Source organism: Cornus florida, unplaced genomic scaffold, assembly GCF_030987335.1.
Source record: "Cornus florida cultivar Cherokee Brave unplaced genomic scaffold, ASM3098733v1 CherokeeBrave_3.0.0_Hap2_Chr05, whole genome shotgun sequence".
Classification (NCBI taxonomy): Eukaryota; Viridiplantae; Streptophyta; class Magnoliopsida; order Cornales; family Cornaceae; genus Cornus; species Cornus florida.
This window is the reverse complement of record NW_026775575.1, coordinates 28283943-28299366: the sequence shown is the minus strand read 5'-3', so window position 1 is coordinate 28299366 and position 15424 is coordinate 28283943. Positions and strand designations below refer to the sequence as shown.

The 15424-nt window shown below is 33.9% G+C and overlaps 1 protein-coding gene across 1 annotated transcript in view; it reads right to left on the bottom strand.

Moving 5' to 3' along the window:
• LOC132306221 (metal tolerance protein 2) overlaps window positions 1-9980 on the bottom strand; it is a 43046-nt gene extending 33066 nt beyond the window's left edge. Inside the window, exons 1-4 of the mRNA XM_059803544.1 lie at window positions 9519-9980; window positions 8948-9017; window positions 3957-4054; window positions 3591-3742 (exon numbers count right to left, since the gene is read on the bottom strand). Of these exons, the coding sequence (XP_059659527.1) occupies window positions 3591-3742; window positions 3957-4054; window positions 8948-9017; window positions 9519-9884 (686 nt within the window). The 5' untranslated portion in view covers window positions 9885-9980. The remainder of the gene's footprint in view (window positions 1-3590; window positions 3743-3956; window positions 4055-8947; window positions 9018-9518) is intronic.
• Between the last annotated feature and the right edge of the window lie 5444 nt (window positions 9981-15424).

Genomic DNA, 15424 nt, shown 5'->3' with positions numbered 1-15424 from the left:
CAAGATATTACACATTTGTAGGAGGTAATCTTGTTTCATGGCGAAACATGAAACAATCTGTAGTAGCTAGTTCTAGTGTAGAGGCTAAGTACAGATCCATGGCACATGGAGTTTGTGAGTTGTTATGGCTACGAACGATGTTGGATTAGTTGGGTTATCCTATTCGCGAGTCAATGAAGTTGTATTGTGACAACAAGGCTGCTATTAGCATTGCCCATAATCCAGTTCAACATGATAGGACAAAGCACATTGAAGTCGATCGGCACTTCATCAAGGAAAAGCTTCGTCTTGGGCTGATTTGTACTCCATATGTCAACACACATGATCAGGTTGCTGATGTTTTAACTAAGGGTGTGAGCAAGACTTGCTAGCAAAATATATTAGTCAAGCTGGGCATGATAAATATCTTTGCACCAGCTTGAGGGAGTGTTTTCAGGGGCTTATGTGTAATTCTTGAAACTCATTATTATAAATATAATGCGGTGGAAGGATGAAAGTATTCTTTCATTCTTTCTTTCTTTCCCCATCTCTCTTTTTCTCTCATCCTCTTTCTTCTCTTTTTCTTTTTCTTTTTCTTTTTCTTTTTTTCCTAAATTTCTTTTCTCTTTTTCTTCTTCCTATACTTTACTCTTGATTTGATTATATCTTAAAGTCAACACAGACACCTACTGGGAACCTCTTGATTGATTGAGGACTACTAGATTTCAATAAATGGTTTTTGGAAAATATGATTGATCCACCAATCAATTGAAATCTACTAGAGAGCCCTTCGATTGATCAACCTATCGATTGATACTTATTGCTTTTCAATAAATACTCACCTTCAAAACCTTTTCAAATATCAATATTTTGAAAAGCTATTTCATAAAACAAGTTTAAATATGCATTTTGAGTCTCCAAAATCAAAACTACATTATCTAAGGTCATATACCTGTGCCCTAGATTAATGATTGAGCATGAGAATTTAGCATTGTGTTCTTCACAAATCTTTGTCTAGGTTGTCTTCAACAATTGTGCACTTCGTGATTCATGACACTTTTGACACATTATAACCTGAATTTTGAGAAGGAAATTACCAACACGACTTGTAATACTTTCTCAATCTACCCTTTTGGCAATTCTGAAACAAAACCTAAACAATTGACTAACTCAACCAAAATCCCCTATCACCCGTAGATGTACATAAAAAAAATATTTAAAATCTCAATCAGCTTGATATTTATCAACTTCAAATAATGTTTTTCTATTGTCTGTATGGCAGTAGGCACAGACAAGACAAACATGCCCAAGCATAATATTGTCAATTAAAGATAAATATATATATATGTTAAATAAAGGAATAAACATATTTATGCATATCTCAACTTTATTATATCAAATTGGCTAAAAAACACCTCTCCTCAATACGACATCCCATAAATCTAGAATTTATCCCCCTTTTTGTAATGTAATTGACAAAAAATATAAAGGAAAATATTTAGTAGAGATAATCAAAAAGCTAAGCTGGAAATATTACGGTATTTTTGGAATTTTATATGAAAAAAAAAAAAAAAAAATTAACCACTATGTATAAAGATATTTTCTCCTCACTGAACATCATATCATAATGACACTTTGATAACAACGCATGACTCTACAAGATAAATAAAATCAAAATACCGAGCTTTATCAATGAAGAAAGTCTCAACAAGTATATTTCACTTTTCAACCATTAGAAAGATCTTCAATTTCATTCCTTAGTGTGAAAAAGTGAACTAAATCATCAAGACATCAACTATAATAATTTGAGTCTCCACAATGTCAATGTTATTTAGTAATCATAGTCATCAAGATTCCCACACATAAATGCAGACCAAATCAACATATAGAAGAAATTCAAGAAAATTTCAACCAACTCCTTTGAGAATCTCTTTTGGATTGTTACCAAGCTTTGATGGCTTTTCACACTAATGGGTAACAAGCTATTAAAGAAGATAATTTTATCTACTATTGATTTTTCATTATGCATTATTGTCTTGGTAGCTTCAGGCATGTCCCATAGGTACCCATTTCAAAGATGGTTAAGCATCAGCACTTCGTCTTTTGTATATTTCTTTTCATTTCTCAGTGATCCCATTTCATCATTTTCCTTTTTCTTTTTTCTTTTTTCTTTTTCCTCTTGGTCTTTGTCATTTATATGGTTATCCCAAATCCCATAATCACTAAGATAACATTAACATATATTAAAACAAATCAAAACAGTGACTCTTTAGTGTGCTTGTGTTCATACAAGTAAACTCCAATGAACCAAAACTTAATGGAAGAAGAGTAAATCAACTAAATATCAATAAATCTTCAATAATAATTGTAATACTATCACATAGACATGAAAATAAATAGAGCAGAGAAATTTTCAAAAACTCTAAATAGGAAAAACCATGGTACCTAGTCCAACCAGGAACAATCTGCTCTGAGAAAAAGGTTACAACTAGGTTGACAGTTTCCACACCCCAGAATCCCTAGTCACCTCTTGACACAGATCACAGTCTTCAGAAATTTGATCTGCTCCGTCAACAGATTTCACTCATCACTTAACCAGCTTCTCCATGGTTATTCAATCCTTATAGCCTGATGATTTTCTCCTTGTTGAACACTCAATCATATATGTAAGTATCTAAAGGAAACCCTAGCTTGAGCAGTAAAAGAAATTCTCTCATTCACAAGGTTTTCTCTCTAGATGCTTAGAGGCCTAGATTGATGCCCTAGATTGACTATAGACTGATATATAGCCAATCTAGAAGACATATGCCTTTAGGTAATCAAATTCTTGTAGAGTCTATTTTGAGTTACCAAAAATAAATTTCCCCAGGGTCCGATTGATTGAGGCATCAATTAGCACCTGGGAACCTCTTCATCGATCGAGGACCACTAGATTTCAGTAAAAAAGTATTCTGGAAAAATTCGATCGATCCACCTATCAATTAAAGTCTACTGGAGAGCCCTTCGATCAAATTCGATGCTTACTGCCTTTCAATAAAAACTCAGTTTAAAACCTGTTAAAAAATCAATACTTTGAAAAGTTATTTTTCCAAAAACAAGTTTAAATAAACATTTCATTCAAAGGTCATTTAACGGTGCCCTAGATATATGGTTGAGCATGCAAATTCCAAGCCCTTTTCTTTGAGAATCTTTGTCTAAGTACATTTCATCAGTCATGACAATTTGACATATTAAAGTCAAAGTTTTGAGAAGGAAATTGTCAATGCATGACTCATTACTTAACAACCTTTAACAGAGGAAATGATCATGAATTTTAGAGTAACAAGAAAGCATCAATCATCCGGGCTACCCAGATAATTTACTGAATGAAGACCTTATTTAGTTAAAAAGCAAATTGTTTCTCTGGTTTTTTGCAAGGGAGTTAATATGCAAATCATAAGACTACCACAATGTGACAATGACATGATTGAGCATAAGAACGTTGTACGAAAACCATAGCAAAACCAAAAACAAAAACAAAAACAAAAAATAGAGGATGTCAAACCAATTTGAAGAGAAGCAAAACAAGCACAACATTTTGATTTACTTTAGAGTCCAAGTAACTTCAGTACCCTTCTTTAATACATATTGATACTATGGTCATGTTCAAAGCTAGGATAGGATGTTCCATGTCGATTCCATGGTGATGCCCGCCATGATGATGGCCATGCACATGGTCATGAGCCAACTGATTGCCTATGTCAGGAGCTGCTGAGACCAAACCCTGTGGATAAAATATAAATAATTTTTATGGTATAAAATAACTGTAGCAGATTCAGCTGGACATGATAATTTACCACACGCCACATCAATTAAATTGCATCAACTACAATAGAAAGCAAGACATGTAACACTGAACATAAGAGTTAAAATTCGCAATTCTGGATATAAGAATCTTAGCAGACAAGAAGAAAGGGAGAGAAGAAAAAGAATTGTACCAGCAAAATATCTAAAGCATGCCATGCAATACCCCCAGCAGTTGCCAAAAGCATACAAGAAATTCCAAGGGCTCCTAGAGTCTCAAATTTACCATGTCCTGAACCATAACAAGCAGAACCAATTTTAAACTGTAGAAGCATGTTTGTACAGAAAAATAAAGAATTGAACAGTACATACATGCATGTGTGCACAAAGGCAGGAAAGAAGAAAAAAATAGAAACTGAGAGAGGAGGATTAGATTTGGAGGCATCGATATTTACTAATCCAAAACTAGTAACTCTAACCTCCAGCAAAACCATTAATTGATAAACCAGTAAGTAAACTCAATTCCTTCTTGTTCTTTTTCATTAACTCATTTTTGACAGTATATAGGCTTATTTCACAACGTTAATGACAAAAAAAAAAATACTAATAAATAAATATAACAAGAAAGATTTAAAAAACTTAACTTTAAGCAAACTCGAACAACCTGAGAAATTAGGACCTTAACCCTAGGCTCCGATATAGAGTAGCGCAAGGCCGTAATCTAGACCTAGAAGGGGGTGAATAGGTCTTAATAACCCAATTAACCGATGTTAACTGACTAAGATAACAACAATTCAAAAAGAAAAGGAAAATTTTTAAATTTTTTATGATTTGGTTAGCAGGAAAAGAAAAAATTTGAGGAAAATCACTTTCCATAACCACCTAGTTTTTCTATAAAAATTTCCTCCCAAAAACACAAGGAAATTTTGATTTCTTGAGATAATTTTGTGAACTTACAATATTTTCCTTTCTTTTTTGATAAGTTACATACCATTCAACCCATAAAATGGTAATTTTATATAATTTTCTTGCAAAATTTTCATGCTAACCAAATTGATATTGGAAACTTAATTTTCTTTCATTTCACTTCACTTTTTTTTACTTTCACTTTCCATCACTAGTTTCCATCTAACCAATTGGACCCGCAATGAACAGGAAGATTTTCACGTGGAAACTGCAAGGAAAAACTACGAGACCTAATCTAGGCAAACAAAATCCACTATGAGAAAGAGATTATACAACTAGGTTATCAGTCTTCCAAATCCTAGAAAGCCCCTAGTTACCACATAATAAAGACAAATGCCAAGCCCCTAGTCTCCAGGCTACTGCTCCGTAAACAAATTCGTTCCTCACACGATCCGTTTCTCCATGAGCACATTGATTTTCATGACAAGTAATATCCAGGTTGCATGTTCGTTGTACAGAAACACTTCAGTTTTGAATTCTCCATTAGCATCAGATCAGTTTTGGTTGACTTCACCTATTTTTGTTTCTGCTTGCGCAACCATCTCCGATCTTTTGCAAGAATGGTGGAGTGTCTCTGTCACACCTCCAAGTTGAAGTGATGATACTCTTGACCTTTCCTCAACGAGTGCATGACTTATCATCGCAATAATGACATTTGCAATCCAAATTTTCCATAGAATGAGAAAATTAAAACCACCACACCTTCCCGTTCTCATGATAAAACCATGGCAGTCATAATCCCATACAATAACCAATTGATTATGTTTCAAAAAGGTACTAGACTATACTAATTATTGTGGAGAAGATAGAATACTACTTACCAATTAGATGAAATCCTTTCCTTGCTAAATTGCTTCATCTGGACTTCTTCTCTTCTTCACTTTCTTCCTTTCTCTTCTTCATTTTCCTGCTTGTCTACATTGGTAGAAGAAAATGGTGAAACCCTAGCTCAAAATGTTCTTCACTTGTATATATTCATGATATCCCTTGTCGGGATAATGCAAATTTGTGTCTCTTGGTTGAGGACAATATGGTAATTTTACCTTTTAAAAGTTGGAAAAGTCTACTATCCCTTGTTGGGATAATGCAAATATAAAAGCTTATTAAATGTGTATCCAAACAAAGAGATATCATGACTATATACAAGTGAAGAACATTTTGAGCTAGGGTTTGACTATTTTCTTCTACCAATGTAGACAAGGAGGAAATTAAAGAAAAGAAAGGAACAAAGTGAAGAAGAGAAGAAGTCTTGACACAAGAAGCAATCTAGCAAGGAAAGGAGCAAGTGGTATTCTATCTTCTCCACAATAATTAGTATAGTCTAGAACCTTTTTGAAACATGATCAAGTTGGTTATTGTATGGGATTATGACAGATATGGTTTTAATCATGAGAATAGGAAGGTGTGGTGGTTTTAATTTTTTTCATTGTATGGAAAATTTGGATTGCAAATGTCACGCACTTGTTGAGGAAAGGTAAGAATACCATCACTTCAATTTGAGGGCATGACAGTCTTGGCCTCAGGACCATCGATCAGACCACCTAACTCATCTTCATTACTTTGGTTCATATGGCCCTTTAGATTGAAAGACGCTAGGAAAGAGCTCCTCGTAAATGAATCATGAGAACCAAAGTCCTGATAGAGGTCCAAGTCTTGCTGAAGAGGCCCAAAGGAGTTATAAAGGTCAGGTCCTTAAGAACGGGCCTTCAACTTACCACCTTGACACCCAAAAGAATGAGACATAGGAATTGATTTCCTTGTTGGGCTTGATCTACGTCTTTTAACATGGGAGTCCAACAAAGCATCCACCTGGCCCAAACGAAGTCCACAATTTTTTTTTCTGTCAATTGAAACGGCCTGGACATGAGATGGACCATTTGATTGCTGCCTTAAACCCAAATAATGTTTAGGCCAAAAACCTTTCAAACCTTTAACTCCAGAAGGAAGCCTCCCGTTTGGACCAACCCAAGAAGAGAACAATAAAGAATCACATGCCTTCCACCTGCTTAATGGAGCATGTGTTGCCGTTTGAAAATTGAAAACATCTCGTGTCCTTCGATCACTAGTAATTCGGATAAGGCATTATATGCCAATCACGTGTCTACCCCATTGCTCCAAGCATTCCACGCGCTACATGCGCGTGAACATCACCACATCATCTTCAACCTTTGCAAAAGCTCGCATTCTACAACTTCCAACCCTCTTTCCATTGTTCAAATTCCTCCAACACCTTCAGGGCCTTTTGCGACCATCTTCCACAAGTCTTAAAGAGCCACTCATCGTGAATAAAGACCATTGGCGAACAGACACCTCCACCCCGCACGGTGATGCATCTTTTGTCTTATCGGCTTCCACCCACAAAAAACCTCCACAAAGGTCCCCTACTGTCACAAACAGAGCATGACACCAAAGATGAAGAGGAAGACCGTACAAAACCACCCTTCTCAACCCTTTTTCTTTCAGATCGCCTGCGCATCCCACCCTAACCCACCAGGGATCCACTTGTAAAGTGGCATGTCCCCGATCACCTCTTCCTTTCCTCAGCACCCAACGAGGTTCTTCGTGCAATGGAAGACAAAAGAGAAACAAACCATCGGGTAATGTCAACACACCAACTCCACAAGATAGACGCCAAGCACAGGTGGCCCAATCAGCAATTTGAGCCCAAGCACCAACTTCCTTGTCAAATTTCCCCACCAAACACGACCTCAACCTAAATCTTATAGACCTAATAATCATTGACATTTACTTGAACTTCTAAAATGAACAATTATTTGAAATCAAAAGATAAACCAATTAATACTAGTCAAATTAAACAACACATAAACTTAGTGTTAAAAAAATTCAAAGAGCAACAAAGAATGCTAAATGACATCCACAAGAAAAAATTCATCAATAAATAAGGGAATTTAGCAACTTTCCCAACTTGTCTAGTTCCATACACACAATAGCGCTACAAGGATGCAATCTACACTAGGAAGCACGGACACTCCAAAATGGGCGAAGAATCCGCGTCCGACACGTGTCGAACACGGACACGCGTCGGACACGCCCCGACACTTATCGGACACGCCAAAAAACGTGTCTAGAATTTTTAATTTTTTTTTAATTTTCGGACATGGCACGGACACGGCTCGGACACTCTGCGGACACGACATGTACACTCCGCGGACACAGACACAGACACGGCATGGACACTTCTGGAATTTTTTTTTTTTTTTTTTTTTTTTTGAATGCTGATATGTTCTTTTTCTTTTTGTTTTGTACTACCCTTTTGGTATTGTAAATGGTAAAAGTCATAGGTCAAATGATAGATGGGAATAGATGATAGTATACTGACTTGTTTTTGTATCTTTTTTGGGGACTAGCCTTTAGGTTTTTGTGAATATTAAGTGCTAACAGTAAAGTCATGAATGTTAATAGTCCTTTCTGTCTATGCTTTTGTATTTGGAGTAAAGTTGCAATGATGATTAGATGATACTAGTTATTATTCTAATGTCTTATTTTTTATTTGGTTTTATAATTCTGCAACATTGTTCTTTTATAATTTATTAGTTATGAGTTATGATTTGTGTTTTTTTTTCATCGTGAGGTTGATGAAAAATAGTAACACTCAGTAATTTTTAAAGTACTACATCACATATATATATATACTATTGGCCGTGTCCGTGTCCTAATTTTTTTGGATTTGCCGTGTCGCCGTGTCGGTGTCGTGTCGTATCCGTGTCCGTGCTTCTTAGAATCTACAGAATCATTCCTTTATGCAATAAAAATGGTTGGTTTAAAGATGTCCAAAGTCTGCAAATATAGGGTTTATAGTGCCTTGTATTTCTTAGAAGGTAAAAACAATATGGAACAAGACTTTGGAGGGAGGCCATTATTCTTACAACATACAATATATATGCGCTTATCTATGGAGCAAACTACTTTTCTTAGTTGATATGGATTAAGAATTACTTTCTTCTATAAACAACCTAATTTTCATTATTCCGTAAGTGTAAAATGTAATATATAACATAGAAAAATAGTCTTTGAAATCATTAGAACTTTTCCATTCTCAAAAAGTAAGCATTAAAAAAATAATAATAAAACAAAATTAGAAACAATCTTGTACTGAGGCCAAAGCACCAAAGAAACTCATTATCAAACACATTCAAAAACAAAGTACAAGCAAAAAAAATTCCAATGGTATAGCACGTAGGTACAAATCAAAAGTGACCATATGGGTGTTCTTTGTCCTTAGGAACCCTTGCAGCTTTAAATGACAATAAAGCAACGCCACTAAGGACCTGCAGTGTAAATCACAGAACAATAATTAGTAGAGAGCTCGCAGAGTAAAGACCATTATTTTAAGACTAAGAGGATCTCTAGAAAACAAAAAGAATTAAGATCATCTCAGAAGCAAATTAATATATAGATTTTTTTCTTGACTCCATACATCACAAGAAAAAACAGATGGATGTAGCAAAATATATGTGAATCAAACACACTAATCAAAAAAATAGTATCAAAGGAGTAGTAAATGGCAGATCATCTCATGCTGAATATGCCAATAACACAAGGGCAATGTCGGCTGAAATAAGGAACAACATCCGGCAATTATATTTTAGGAACAAACTCACTATCCACTTATAGATTATCAGACACAATAAGCATTATTGCAAATCAACAAACACATCAAATTACAAGTTATCAAACACAACCGTATCATTAGGCACCTAATTTTCAATATATTCATCTCTCTACCAGAAAACAACTTCAAATTCACCGATCTTGAAGCATTAAATTACCACATCGGAGAGGGAATGAGCTGCGTCGGCAATGACCGCAGTGCTGCCAGAAAGATAACCGGTCAATGCTTTTCCAGCAGCTAACCCAATGTCGGCGGCAAGACCCAAACGGAAAACTTTCTCGCCTTCCTTGCCCGATCGGTCGTAGTCTTGGTGGTGGTGGTGAGAATGGCCCAAGTGCCACCTTTTGTAAATCTTGTAGTTAGGGTTTTCAGGGTGTACTGGTGAGAAATCATACATGTGAGGATTGAGAGCTTGAATTAGAGGGTTATGAGTGGAGACATTGAGACTGTTGTGGGAAGAAGATGAAATTCTTGAGATGTAGGTTCTGCAAATGGGATTGAAGTTGAAGAATCTGAATCTCATTTTGAGAGAGAGGGGGGGGCTGAGTTTCACTGAAATCAAAAGGGTTTTGGTTTTGGTTCCCTTGGAAGGGTTTTAGGATTTGTATTGTATTCATCAGGTAAGGACATAAAAGACACGAGAAAAATGAAATGATACCATTGAAAACGACTCTAGAAAGTCAATCGAATTTAAAGTTTAAACAAAGTTCGGGTTTGTTAAAAAACCCTAATAGTAAAAATCCGCAAAGTCCCGCTTTAATTAATAATTAATATATAAATAAATATTTTGTATTAACTATAATTATTTTTCATTATTTCTTATGATAATTTTAAATTTTAACAACATTTTATTTATTATAATTAATTAATATTTGACTATATTAAAAAATTACAAAATTTATCTTAAATTTGTTAAAATTTAAATTATTTTTCTTAAAAAATATGTATATCTTTTTTTTCATAAATGAGGTTTGTAATAAGAGCAAAAAAATATGTATATATGAGTCGGAGTGTCTCAAACATTTCAATGAGCAAAAAAAATTTCATTGGTAGAACAGATTAAAGAAAAGAGTGTCATATCTTGAACTTGCCTCGTTGACTTCCATAGTTTAAATAAATGTACTAACTCATAAATGTGTCACAAAAAAAAAAATTCGATTATTTTTCAAGTTTCATACATATTTCTTGATGAAAAGCAATAAGATATAATGAAATTTTAAAAAATTATTAACATATCCATCAAAGAAAGTCAAAATCAATCGCTAACAACGTAATTCACATGTGAGCTTGATGAACTCAATATTTTGAACTTATCACAAACCCAAGCAAATCACGAGTTATGTCCAAAAGCATGCTATAATTTTGATCAGAAACTTTTTGTTATCTTCATACTTAATTTTTTTTTTTTTCAAAAATTTTTTTTATTGGAAAATTAGTAAAAACAATTTACAACTTTGACTTAGCTAACACTAATAACATATAAAATGAATAAAAAAATAAAAACATCTTTGAAGTTGTTGTCTTTATGGCCAATTGCTTTGGAGCCAACCGTGGCTTTACTTAAAAATAAATATAAATAAAATAAAAAAGCTTATCATATTTTTGCAATCTATTTCGTTGCATCCCGGATGACAAAGAGTAAAGCTCCACTTACCAAGTACTAATTTTTGAGGGGGTGAATAGAATTTATAGCAAATATTGGCAAATATTCTGAATTAAAGGATTAAGCAAGACTAATTCAATTATCAATTTAAATTTGTGTAATAAGAATGATATGAATATATTCAAAGCAATTACAGTATAAATAAGATAAGGGAAGATATAATCAAACACAAATGACTTGGAAATTTAGTGAGGTTCAGAACTGCTATTCCTCAGCTCAAGGTCTCTCTTGAGACTTTTCCAAATCTACTATAACTTCTCATTTCAGGTGGAGAGCAGTTATTTACAAGAAGTTAACTAGCTTCTCCTTCCTTTTTGTTAAGAGAATCACATTCTCTTAGACTTCCTTTTAGGTCACGCTAACCCTTACCAAAAAATTATAGGAAGATAGATTGCTTAAATCAATGCTCACAAGACTAGAATAAATATGAAGCTCAAATCTATTGAATGAATGAGTAAGATAGTACAAGAGTGTATTGAATGCTTAAATATCTCACTTGTATCTCATTAGGGCTAGTTTAGTGTGGTGGAATGGAATAAAAGAAAGTGGAATGGGATGGTTTTTTTTTTTCCATTCTTGTGTTCGGTGCCAATTTTAAAGTTGGAATCATCATTTCCCACTATTCTTGGAGAATGATCATTCCATCAAAATCATTTCATCTTTAAACAAAAGGAATAACCATTCCATTTCATTCTCATTTCATTCCCACCTCCATTCTCATTCCATTCCAATTCATTCCACCACACCAACTAGTCCTTAGTGTTTTTCACACTTGTGTCTTCTTATTGATAAATGCCTCAGCCATATCTAAAGAGAAATCTAGCTGAAAAGAGCTATTAGAGGTTGTTGGAGAGCATTAAATGAAAAATTAGCCATTTGAATTCAAATCTACCACAAACCAGTAGCCTAACTTAGAGTACGAGTCGCCTGGGAGCTAAACCTGGTTGATACTATCAGTCATCTTAAATATTGCTCCATTTCACTAGAGTTCCCGGCTACCTCAAATTGTTCAACCAGACGATTGGTTGAACTTAGACACTTTTAAAGCTGTCTTGGTTCTTGGAATTGATTTAGGTAATTATACGTATCAATGAAGTTCAAGATCAATTTATAGGTTGTTTACGAATTAAATATGAAATTTCAAGGCATATGACATAATCCTATAAATGTGAGCTTCAAAGAAATATTTAAAATTACTTTAATATTGAATCATAAACACTCACCCCTATATTTACCTCAATCTTCATATTTTGACATTTTTCTTTGAGGTTCATTCTTGCTCATTGAGATGCATTATTCACTTTGCATCCTTGAATGCTTTATATTTAACCATTTACATCTTCAAGTCATTTCCATGTTCATTCCTTGATCATTGATGTCTTCATGTGTATTGGAATGCTTGTAAATTGTTGTAGTTCATCTTTGCCTTGTTGAATGGTATCTTGAAAAAGTGATCATTTATAACAACACTAATTATAGACATTAGTGATTAAACACCATTAATGGTTTGTAATTATCAAAATTACTAAATTACCCTTAGATCAAAACCTTTAGGTCAACAGCTACCATGCTCAATCTTTTGAATGACATTACTAATTGAATCCAATAAGGACTCTTTGTAATGAATAAATAAAATACACTCTCTCTCCTCTTAAAATATTTTTATCAATCATTACCATATCAATCAATAATTGCCACAAATCGACGAGATTATCTTTTCTCCATGACAAAACACCCTACTTGATCAGATACTCTGCCTTGCCCCACTCCAACTTGTTTAAAATAATTTTGGGGTCTATTTAAGGGTTTTGTGTGGAGAGGAATTTTTGGTGTAAAAACTTGCACAAGTGCAGGGTCGGGACAGGTAAAGTGCCCTGTTTTTAGGAATTTACTATTTTACCCGTAATATATGTACATATATGCCTTAAAAATCTAGTCTCTCTGTTACTCAAATGAATACAATTTAGATAATTTACTTTCATATGTTGGAAACTTTCATATTAATTAATCAATATTAATCTTATTTTATTACCAAAATGTTTATTAGATTTATATTCTTAAATTTGACTTTTTAAAATTTGCGTAAAAAAATTAGTGGAAGTTTGGGTGGGGCAGGGTAGAGGAACTTAAATAGAGTAAGGATGGGGTGGGAAGGGGTGTTTGCTAAATGGTTTTGGGAGAAACATGGTGAACAAATTTAAACAGGGACAGAGAAGTGACCCTCTGCCCCAAATCTTTCTGGGTGCCATTCTTACTCGTTCTATATATATATATATAGGGAGGCTGTCAGGCAGTCCAAAAAAACGGACGCTTTAACGGTCCTAAGTGAAGCTCTTTTTTTAAGCCTTAAAAGCCATATTGGTGGGACCACCCTTAAAAGCCCCTTTATGAACTTATGATACTTAAAAGCCACAACACGTGGGTGCTGCAATTGAAAGAACAAAATGTCCAGGTGGGATCACTCTTTTATAAACAATAAAAAAATAAATAAATGAACTTGGACTTTATCACTTTAACCCTAACGAATTAAAGTCACAGTACACTTTTTTCTTCTTAACAAAAGTTACACCCCTCTCTGACTGTTTCTACCATTCAAAGAAAAAAATGGACTTTATAGCTTTAACCTACCACATCACTTTCTCTTTTCTTTTAATTTGCCACGGAAAGTCATAACACTCTCTTTTCTTCTTAACTTGTCGATTAATAAGTACAAAGATACTATCTTTTTTATTTCAACACATTTCCATTTTTGTTAATCAAACATATTCATTATACACATTTACATAAACGGAAATCAAATCAAACCAAAGTCAGAACTTTAATACAATCATATTTAGAACAAACCTAACTTAGAGTTCTCAAATCAAATACAGTCAAATACAAAATTCAGAATAAGTAATGCATTAAAATGAAAGCAAATACATCCAAATCCCATCAAATATTTTCATGTACAAGTTATAGTGATGTTCCTGAAATAATAAACAAAACGTTAGATGATTTCCAAATTAAAACATTATTTATAAGAGACTTTCGCAACCACATGTGGATGAATAACTATCATAATCTAGACTTTAGCCTGTAGTTGCATCGTCGTCCGGGAATAAATATTTACAACAAAAACCAACCAAAAATCATGCAAGATTTACATACATTTTAGAAACTATCAAAATAAATGAAAAATTACTAATTTCTTACCGATTTGTAAACATTGGACAGTTTCTTTTATCGTGTGACTAGCCAACCAAACCACACACATTACACCATCTAGCTTTAAAATTTTTGGCCCATCCCAATGCTTTCTCTTTCCCTCCCTTAAGCCTTTTGCCACACTCTTTTGCATAAACTTGGCACGGTTCATTGCAATAATTGAAACTCCACCCGAAGCAACTACACTTCGAATTTGACTTCTTTCTACAATATCAACTAAACTTGTATTACAACCAACCATTTGATTGACTTTATCATGTGCACCACCAAAAGCATCGGTATAAACCTTAGTTGTTTTTCCACTAGTAAGGGCCTTATCAACCATATCTAAAGCAAGTTGAATTAATTCATTCCGCTTAAGTAGATATGATTTATCATCAATTATCTCAATGCCACTCTCATCAACCACTGCCCCTAATTTTGCCCTTTTTGTCTATCTACTCAAAAGGTATTGACTTGGCAATTTGGCAATTTTTCATAATCATGCATTTTATGCAAGTACCCTAACACGTGTCTACAAGGAATTCCCAAACTCTTAAATTTTTTGCAAGTATATGAAGCAAAATCCAACATCTTGTCGTAATGAATTTCTCGCAATGGATAATTTTCAACATTTTTTATTTGAATCTCTCTGACATCTCTCATCATGAAATTTATAAAACATTTCATGCGTATAGATATCAACCACATGCAACAAAAACTCACGAGTCATTTTCACTTTAGGCTTCTCAACCATATCTTTGTGATCCGCCATTAATTCTTCATGACGTTGATGCATAAGTCCCTTACCAAATTGAATCATAAAATCCACCAATGAATTATTTTTTGAAACATATTTTTTGAAAAATGAGTGGGAACTTTTTGCTCGTTGGCTACTTAACATATCAACCGAAAAAACATGATTCACATAAGCCAGCACCCATTTTGAACGAATTTGATACATGAATTGTAGCCATATGTTGTCATTTAACCCACTCTTCCCATCAAGATCTATCCACTTCAAGTCGAACTTTTGCTTAGTTTCCGATTTCCAAATACTATTCGAAAAATCTTTATAGTAAGCACTATATTTAACTGAATTTATCTCTAATAAAATTTTATTAAAATATGCCAACTACAATATCTATGAAATGTCCTTGGTAGAGTTTGTGAAATAAAATCTGTCATAGCTGGATCTTGATCAGTAATAATTA